Raw genomic sequence first — 10,448 nt, forward strand, 5'->3', positions numbered from 1 at the left:
TCGTGAATGCAACATAGAAATCCAACAATGACAATTTTAAGATTCTTTGTTTCATCATTTAGTTCTGTCACAGCTTGCACAGGTTGCAGATTTAACCCAACTGATTTTTCAACTCCTAGGAAGCCCCTTTTATCTTTTTCTTGCAATTTCTCTTTCCACATATGTATGTTTTACTTTTATTTGCAAACATTGAGGACAATGTTTGCCCTAGGTGTGGGTTATTGTTTTAGATTTGTAGGTTAATTTTTATTTCTCCAGCTTTCAACTTTCATCTTTGGTTTTTTTTTTTTTTTTCTTATAAGGTTACTCCATTTTCCATATTATTGCCCATGAGTTTCCTTTCAAGTTAAATTTTATTTTCAACATTTTAATTGCAAAATATTTTTAGATGATTTGGTAAGGTTTAAGCTTGATCGGGACAAGAATTAAAAAATCAAAACGAGAAAAGGACATGAATTGTTAAAGGTGATGCGGAAATCAATTATGGCCATAATTGATTCAATTATGCCCATGATTGCTGACAAAAATAAAAAAAAAACAGAGGAAACAAATTTGGGTTGAGTTGGCAGAAAAATACATCTTTTTACAAAGGAGAAAGGGGCAGACTGAAGATGACACCAAAAATAGAAAAATTTCAAAGGAAAACCACAAGATCTAAGAGGAAGATTCAAGATTCAAGCTCAAGGATCAAGTTAGAGAGGATCTAGCCTATCAAGCTTGAAGACCTAAAAGTTTTCTCTAACCTTTTCCTCCTTGATAGTTGTTTCTCCTCTGTTTTGAACACAATGAATCTTTCTTTTATTGATTTTCATGGATTTATTATGATGGCTATAAGTAGCTAAATTTTCTACCTAGAGTTTATGATAGATCTATAAATCTTTGTGATTGTAGAAGGGTTTTCAATTTAACTTAATGTTGATGAAGCTTTGATTTAGTGATTGTAAGCTTACTTCTTGCTTGATGTTTTAGACCCAACATCTAGTTTGTTTGTAGATTGATTTTATACCATTGAAAGATGGAGAATCAATTAGTTAATGAAATTTCTAAATCTGGAATTTTTATTTAGAAATAGATTTAGGTTCCTTGTAGACTTTGTGATCATCATAGAGGTTTTTAACGGGTTTTGATTAGTACTTGATCTTGAAAGTAGGTAATTTATTAATCTTTACACACTTAATCAACTTCGAAAGAAGAATTAAGTAATTTATTACTCTTTACACATTTAATCAACTTCAAAAGAAGAATTAAGTAATTTAAGATGATTACCCATCATGTTCTCATCAATTTATTGTTTTAGATCTAACTTGTTAGCAATTACAAATTATTCATAGTAAAATCTTAAACCCTAGAAAAGTTTACTTGATAATTAGTCCATTAATATTTCTGTTTTAATAATTTCTCCTCTGATTTTAATTAAATTGCTGCATTTTTATTCATTTTTTTGGATTAAATATTTGGTTTCTCTAGCTAACTCGAATTACAAAATGAACTAGTACTTAATAGTCAATCCTTATGGGACCGACATCTTTCTATATTACTTGATTGACTTGTGCACTTGTGAGTCATAGGCAACAAACTCCTGCCATGGAATTTTTAAGTTCCATGAGATCCCTTGACTTAGTTTGAGGCCAATTCCATTCATTACCATTTATGATCTCGTTTACTTTGGCAAGTTTCCAAGGCAGGACTCTTGAACAATTCTTTCTCCAAAGCTTTCAATGAGGGGGGACTTCGGGGGTGCCAATTATCATGCCAAAGAAAGGTATTTTTACTACCCCGATAATGCTTTTAAACATCTTCCTAACCATTCCTCTAAGCTTGAGAATATTCCTCCAAGCCCAAGAGCAATTATTGGGAGTTTTAATTGGCCAAAGGCTTTTGTTCTTGATTAAGTTGCTTCTAGCCCCTCTTCCCCGTATTGAGTCATTATTTGTTTGAATCTAGTTCCATTAAGTGTCTCACCATAATCACTTTGTTCTACTCTTTGGTGTCCATTAAACCAAGGCCTCTTTCTTTGTGTATGCATACCATGTCTCATGAGACTTTAGCTTTATGTTTGTTTAGGTCCAACTTGCTCCATAGGAAGGCTCTTAATATGCTAATTATGTCTTTATGAACCTTGGAAGGGACGATAAATAATCTAGACCAATAAACTTGGATGCTCCATAAGATAGATTTTCAAGAGCAAGTCTTCTAGTGTACGATAAAAATTTTCTTCTCTAAAATGAATTCTAACAAGAATTTTATCCACAAGGCCTTATGCTTCAAATTAGTTGAGATAAGAGGAATGCCAAGATAATTAACTGGAAGAGATCCTTCATTATATTTCTTGAGGTTCTTAAGGTAAGCCCTATCCTCTTCTTTGACCCCTCGAGAAGAATATATTGCTTTTATTGGGGTTAGCTTTTAAGCCACTGTAATTATCAAAAGTATCCATCACACTTTTAACAATCATCAAAAAGTCTTTATCCAAGTGGCAAAAGACCATGAGATCATCTGCAAAATATAGATGGGATATGTTATGGGCGTTGATGATTATATCTAGCATGTTATTGGTATGATATTGATGAATTAAGGATGTCATTTCATTATTTGATTAGGGATTACATTTTGCTTGATTCAATTTATGCTCATATGTATTCGGTGTAAATGAAATCATTATTGATGTTGGGTAATGTATTATGTGATTAATACTTTTTGCAATTTAGAGGAAAGAAATGGGTTGGAGATATGTCTAATGTGGTAAGCATATTGATGAGATAACCAAACATATTTTGCTATAAGACAATGTGTTTAGGCTGTTGCTTATGTGTATTTGGAGATGGGATTGCTTGGTAATGTTTCATGCATGTTTTGGGTATTGTTCGTGGTGTTTGGTAAACAAGCAAATGCAAAGAAGTTTGCTACGAAAATTTGGAAAATTGTGTTACACACCCATGTATGGGGCATATATGGTCATGTACTTTTGGGGGTAATTCTCCTGGTGTTAAACTGAAGCCACAAGTGTGTGGATTTGGAGGTGGATACATGCTCATGTAGTATGGGACACATGACCATGTATTCTACTCAAATTGCATGCTTGTGTGTGTGATGTGCTTGTTATGTAGGTTTAATAGTACACTCTCATGTATGAAAGATGCACCTCTGTGTATAATTGGAGAAAATAAGAATAAATGTGTGTAAGTAGGTAATGCTTTGGTATGATTATGGAAATAACTAATTCACCCTTATAAGGGATGAATGAAAGGAAAATATGGATTAAAGCCCAACAAAGACAAAATAAGGTTAATATCGGATAATTGTGTCGGACTATGTGAAAGATGACACAAAAAGAATTTGGGTGTGTCAGACCATGTGGACGATGACATAGACCCTAATTAGAGTAGTTCCAAGTTAAATACTAGAAACTATATACTATGATATTGTGATTTGTCATCAAACTATGTGTAGTGACGTATCACCGAGCTATGTATAGTGTGATTATTCCATCAAGTTGTATGTAGTGTGGTCGTGAAAGCAATAGGGCTAGTCTATGTGACCTTAATACCCTTGGACAACTATGCACTAGCATAAGACTCTTTAGCATATGAGATGCTCATACACATACCGATGTTAGGCATCTAAACATCTGGGATGTTTATGTGACTTTAAGAAAAGGTTTGGGGCCTTATTCCCTTATGATATGGTATTCATAACCTAAAGTCTAACAAGCATATGTATTGGGTATACCTTATGATTGATATCTAGGATATCTCATACTTTCACCAAGGGTTCAGGACATCGTTTGACACTGTCATTAAGGATTAGACATGAGGCATTGAGATGATTCGGATGGGCATTTGGGAAACCGGAGAAACATTCGTGATACTATAAGAAGATTGATCAAAGACACATACAAGATTGGAATTAACTATGATTTGTATACATTTATTGGATATTGTACTTACTTACTGAGTGTCTCACTCATTATTTTCCTTTGTGATTTTGTAGGTAGGTTGTGGAGCAGCGAGGTGATGATGGGAAGCTAGCGATCAGCTCAAGGTAGTGCATGAGGCAAGGGCATTTTGGTCATTTTCCATGATGAGTTGTATTTTATGTAATTGAGTTTATGCATGGTATTTATGAATTCTATTTTATGATTTTGAATTTCAAACACTCAAATTGGTGTTATAATTATGTTGTTTGATTACACTTTTGGGATTGTGGGAGAGAACTATTTATCATGCATGTTTGTTATCTCTGCTGTGAACCAAGTGAGGAAGTATCAAGTTAATATGCTTATTTGGATACCCATTCTAAGTAGTTGTATGTATCTAGAGAGGGATGTTACATACATCCATGGATTGATAGGTCAGGACTATAATTTTATTGATTGGCAAAGTGATAAGATAACCAAGACTAGAGATCCCTAAAGATTGGTCACTAGAGTTGATATGTTGATTCCCTTGACCCAATTGAGCTTCGAGCATCCTTGGATTGGAATAGAGATGAAAGAAAGGCTTAGATTTTATTGATAGATTGTAGAATAGATCATTTTGACTTACTGAGTGTTTTTCACTCACTCCTTTCCTCTTGATTTTACAAGTGACAAGCATAGAGATGATGACAATGAAGCGACTAGTCAATAATAAAGTGACATGCTGCTAATGGACTTGTAGACTTCATAGATTCCCAATTATGATTATGTTTATGACTTCATTAGTACACATGATATGGATGTTGTTTCATCTAGATTTTGATATTAATGTTTGAGGATGATGATTAGAGTACTTTATTATTATTATTAATAAAGTTTTGATATAATTCAGACGGTATGATATTGATTTATGTATGTTTGATTAGTAAATAATTTTTTCTATATTAAGATTGTCTTACAAGTATGATTAGAGTTAGTAACACTTAACCTATGACTTCTAGGGTGGGATGTTACAACTCTCCAACTTACTGATGACTATGATGAAAGAGGTCAACTAGTGTGGGCAAACATGAGGGGCATTTTGGTCATTTTAAATTATTATATCTTATTATGCATTCATAGACTGAATTATTATTTTGTGTTGGGGCTTGGAAATTAAATAACAAGCACTTATGTGATGGATTTTGCTGAGACATTTTGAAGATAAGACCAACCAAATCAGTTATGATAATGCTGTAAATTTGATACTTTTACAGGGTTGAAAATAATTAGTAAATACCATAATCAAAGCAATGACTTGTAACATTAGAATTTGCTGAATTCATTTCAGTAACAAGAGCAAAAATCAAATGCCAGGCACTAAAATTTGTTCCTTCTCTTTAGAAGTATTTGTATTTCAACAAAAGGGGCTTAACAGAGGAAACCCGAGTCATGGTAGAAATTAAACAGAACAGAATGATGAAGGTGCAAGAAGCTAACAAAGCTATGAATCTCTGGGTAAGTGTTACAGATTCCAAATGAAGTAGTAGTCAATCACATTGAATACCTCCAACGAATGAATGCAAAGCTTAAGAGTTGAGATGACAAAAAGATAAAGGTAATCAACTTGCCATATTTTACATCAAGAAAGCTATCTAATTAAGATATAAACAAAGCTGGAATCATGTTTAAGAGATGTCAGCAGAGTTGGCTAATGCATTTCCCCCGCAACCACAATCCATATAGTTTAAGAAAATCTCTCCAAACCCCAACCGAATTTAGAGACAATAGTGCATATAACAGAGGACCAAGCATCCTAACAGAGCTAAGAGAGTTCATAATTTTAAAACAAAATTGAGTAAGAAAGTATGAAAACAACGGATATAGCAGAAGATCAACAATGTAAGTAACCACAACCCATATAGTTTAAGCAAATCTGTCCACTTTATAAAGGTAAACGTCAACCAAATTGAATAACCAAGCATGAAAACAAGGGATATGGCATTTGAGTACAATCAGCAAAATATTATTTGTAAAAAGACCATCTAGATTTCAATTGTATTGAGGCAGCTAGAGTAACTAATAGTGTTTACACTAGAATTTCATAAATCCCCATGGATATCTAGTGCAAAAAAGCATAAACAACAGTGGAAATATAAACACAAAGAGCAGAAGAAACCAAAACAATCAAAGTAGAAATAGCATGAAGGGTAGATTTACTCCCACAACCCAATGTCCCCAACCGGATCTGAATAACATTAATAATGGAAAGCATCAAAAACAAGCAACCCATCACCGACCCAATTGCTGAAGCCATCATCCCAAACCTTAAAACCTTTAGATTAATGTGGGCTCTAAAGGCGTCATCCACATTCTTACTATTAATCAAGTTAAGCGCCAGTTTCAAACCTTGAGCAACTAAAGACGAGAAGAGAAAGAAGCTGAAGGAGACAACCTCAAAAACTAGAATATTTCTAGCAATCTCTATCCCGGCATCACATGCTGACGAGGCCTCCAGGCTCTGTTGTCCAGGAGTCGTCAATGAAAGTCCCACAAACACAGCGATCGTAAAGAGAGAGTTGACATTCACGATACCATCCAAAGCAGTGACATGAACGCTTGTTGTTGACGATGAAAAATAATTGAAACTGGTATTTCTGGTTCTGGCTGAGCTTCTCGGGAGGTCATTTGGGGATCTAAATAAAAGGAATTAAGAACACAATCAACCAAAGTGAGATAAATAAGATAAAAAGAAAAAAAAAAAAGGTTATTACATTTGGGCATGATAATGAAAAAAGATAAAGAAGGGAAGGATACTCATCCATGAGCTGTAGATGGGAACTTAGTAAAAGACGAGACAGAGAGGGTTTGATGAGTCAAGTTTCGTCCTTTGTTGGATGGTATGAGTTGAGAGAAAGGAGACACAGATTCGTTTGCTTTGAATTGCTTAATTAAAGAAAGCAAGCAATAAAATGGATTTGGACAAGACATGACAACGCGTCTTTGGCATAACCTTTTTTAGACAATTTTTGATCCATCAATATCTAAAAGTCACACTTCAACCCATTTCACTTCAAAATACTTGTTCATATGAATCGATGAATTGATAAGGAAGGAATTCAATTCAATTCATCTATTGTTGTTAACCTTGTCTAGTTTAAATTGAGATTAGCAAGAATTTCAATTACATTTTTTGTTTTATGACACCACTTGTAAATTTCCTTCAACTTTATAATCCAAATAATTTTGAGATTTTTTGTTAAATATTTGTTGATAAACAAGTTTAAACTTGCCCTTTAATTGACATTTGTACTTCCCTATATAATTTAATGTTATATTTCTATTAACTGTACATTTTTTTTCATTTGGATTGGAGAAGAACGGCATAATAAACATTCCACTCAAGTCGTTTTGACAAACCCAGATGATCATTGATGTTTACAAACTCACAGGGACCCAAGTTCCATTTAAATTTAAGTGGACGGACAAGGTTGTATATAAATTTACCCTTGAATTACGATACTACCCTTGTCTACTCGTACAAGCAACCTAGTAGTACGCGTCTTTGTTTTTACTTTTAGGTAACCAAATCCAACAAAAAGTTGGGAGGCACCGTGTGTCCCTGTTGTATTAAAAAAAAAAAAAAAACTGCTTCTGACGGGAAAAGGCCCTTTATAATTATTATTATTTTTTTGTGTGTTTTTCTAAAGGAGAATTAAATTAATTGTCTATTTTGTCCCTTATTAAGTAAAAATATCCACTTTTTTTATTTCTAAGCAAAAATATCTATTTTTCAAACTTTCAAATAAAAATATCCTAAAATATTTTTTAAAATAATAAAACTACCATTCATCACATCTATATAAACTCTCTCACTCTCACTATAATTACATACATTTCTCATTTTTATTCAATATCAATTACTGCAGATTCATTCGAAAAGAAAAAATTCATATTTTTAAATTCAAATTGAAAAAAATTAATTTGTGAAAAAAAATATTTATATAAATCTTAACTCAAAACTTAATTTTATTTGTTAAATCTAATTCGTATTTCATGTAAAAAGGGCATTCGGATATTTGATAATAATGTAAGAGTTAAATAAAATGTTAAAAAATATGGGAGACATTTTGGTATTACAGAATGTATAAGGGATTTAAATTAAATATTAGGAATAAATAGTTGTACTTCGATATAACACAACATATGAGGGTGTTTAATAAAATGATAGATAATTATAGGGGGTCCATTGATATTAAATATTGTAAGATGGTTTTAAATGATATGTTAAGAGTAGATAGATGCATTTTTATAAAGGACAATATGTGAGGGTGTTATATGAAATATTAAATAATTATAGGAGGTTAATTGAAATGTTAGAAAAATATGGGGTATTTTGATATTTAATATTGTAAAACGGTTTTAAACGATATGTTAAAAATAGATAAATGCATTTCTATATAAAACAACATGTAAGAGTGTTATATAAAATGTTAAATAATTATAGGAGGTTAACTGAAATATTAGAAAAATAAAAGGGTATTTTGATATTGATCATTGTAAGACGGTTTTAAATGATATGTTAAAAGTAGATAGATACATTTTCATATAAGATAACATACGAGGGTGTTATATGAAATGTTAGAAAAATATTGGGGTATTTTGATATTTAATATTGTAAGACGGTTTTAAATGATATGTTAAAAGTAGATAGATACATTTTCATATAAGATAGCATGTGAGGGTGTTATATGAAATGTTAGATAATTATAAGAGATTAATTGAAATGTTAGAAAAATATTAGGGTATTTTGATATTTAATATTGTAAGACGGTTTTAAATGATATGTTAAAAGTAGATAAATGCATTTTATATAAGACAACATGTAAGGGTGTTATATAAAATGTTAGATAATTATAAGAGGTTAACTGAAATATTAGAAAAATATAGGAGTATTTTGATATTAAACATTGTAAGACGATTTTAAATGATATGTTAAAAGTAGATAGATGCATTTCTGTATAAGAGAACATGCAATGGTGTTATATAAAATGTTAGATAATTATTAATTGAAATGTTAGAAAAATATGAGAAAATTTTGATATTAAATATTTTCAGACAATTTTAAATGACATGTTAAGAGTAGATAGATTCATTTTCATATAAGACAACATGTAAGAGTGTTGTATGAAATGTTAGATAATTATAGGGGGTTAATTAAAATGTTAAAAAATATAAGGGGTATTTTGATATTAAATATTTTTAAATGGTTTTAAATGACATGTTTGGAGTAGGTAGACCCATTTTGGAAAATTAGAGGTGGCATGTATGTGTGTGTGTATATATATATATATCAACAAATGGTTATTGTGGATTTTTTCTTATATATGTTTAATTTTTCTCAAAAATTTGTTATTGTAGGATTGATAATTAAAATGACTAGTTATGCGTTTATTTGTTTCCAAGGAGAATAGATTCAACGCAATGAAGTATGTTGGAAGATGTGAACAATTGATTAAAATTCCTTCCAGAACAACATTTGAAGGATTTACTCAACTTTTGAGTGAGCATTGCAGTTTTGATCCAATCAGAAACTACCTTCAAATATCTATGAAACCAAGAAAAATTAAATTTGATTGCCTAGTATAGATCCAAAATGATGAAGATGTCCAAGGTCTTATTGACATGTCTCAATACTTCAAGAAATATATTCTTATTTTCATTACATATACCCCAATTGAAAGACAAGAGGAAGAAGAAGAAGAAGAAATTGGTAGAGTTAAAAAATAAACTGATTTAGAAGACTTGATTGATTTCAATAACGATGTATTATATATTGCAAATGAATAGGCTCATAGAGACAAAGATAGGGTTCCTGACTAGGGTGACTTTGAGAGGAACGATTCCTCTTGATGAGGCAGAGTTTGAGGATATGTCACCTGTTACAGGGGGTATAAATAGTTTGTAGCTTGAAGATTTTATTATAGGTAGTAGAAATTATTCAGGACCATTTTTTTTTAATATCCCCACTGATCCATTTAAGTGGCTTCTCGATTTTCCTCCACACCCATCAACATCATCAAGTGGTATAGGATCGATCCGAGAAGAGAATACTGTAAAGCTTAGTGATATTTTCCATAATAAACAACACTTGAAAAATGTCGTCGATCAATTTACCTTGGAGAAAGGATTTCAATACAAGGTACATAAGTCTGACACGAGACGATGGAAGATTAGGTGTTATGATGAAAAATGTTGTTGGTATCTATCAACATCGAAACCCAAATTCAGTGAATTGCCTTGAATCGATAAAATGAATCCAACCCACACATGTTTAATTGATCAAATAATATCACATCACTAACAAGCTAGGACCCGAGCTTTAGGTCAATTAATGAGATCAAAGTTTGTGTTGATTGATTGAATTTATCGGCCTACAGAGATAATTGTCGACATCACTGATTAATATAAAATTGACATTTTATATTCATAGGTTTGGCAAGCAAGAAATTGGCTTTTAAATTCACTGAGGGGTTCACTAGAAGAATCATTT

The 10,448-nt window shown here is 31.7% G+C and overlaps 1 protein-coding gene and 1 long non-coding RNA gene across 3 annotated transcripts; one reads left to right on the top strand and one right to left on the bottom strand.

Moving 5' to 3' along the window:
- The first annotated feature begins 325 nt into the window (after positions 1-325).
- On the top strand, positions 326-4,191 carry LOC123224500. The gene is made up of 2 exons (XR_006503983.1): positions 326-731; positions 3,991-4,191. It is a non-coding gene; the product is annotated as an uncharacterized LOC123224500 (long non-coding RNA).
- Positions 4,192-5,820: 1,629 nt separating this feature from the next.
- LOC123222845 lies at positions 5,821-6,853 on the bottom strand. Of its 2 annotated transcripts, none has more exons than XM_044645826.1 (2): positions 6,713-6,853; positions 5,821-6,591 (listed from the first exon to the last, which is right to left on the bottom strand). In XM_044645826.1, exons 1-2 carry the CDS (start codon positions 6,718-6,720, stop codon positions 6,018-6,020), a joined length of 582 nt encoding a protein of 193 aa, XP_044501761.1. In that variant the 5' UTR covers positions 6,721-6,853; the 3' UTR covers positions 5,821-6,017. The 2 variants fall into 2 exon arrangements, with proteins under 2 accessions (XP_044501761.1, XP_044501760.1); XM_044645825.1 differs by having other exon boundaries at positions 6,670-6,845.
- Between the last annotated feature and the right edge of the window lie 3,595 nt (positions 6,854-10,448).

Source organism: Mangifera indica, chromosome 8, assembly GCF_011075055.1.
Source record: "Mangifera indica cultivar Alphonso chromosome 8, CATAS_Mindica_2.1, whole genome shotgun sequence".
NCBI lineage: Eukaryota > Viridiplantae > Streptophyta > Magnoliopsida > Sapindales > Anacardiaceae > Mangifera > Mangifera indica.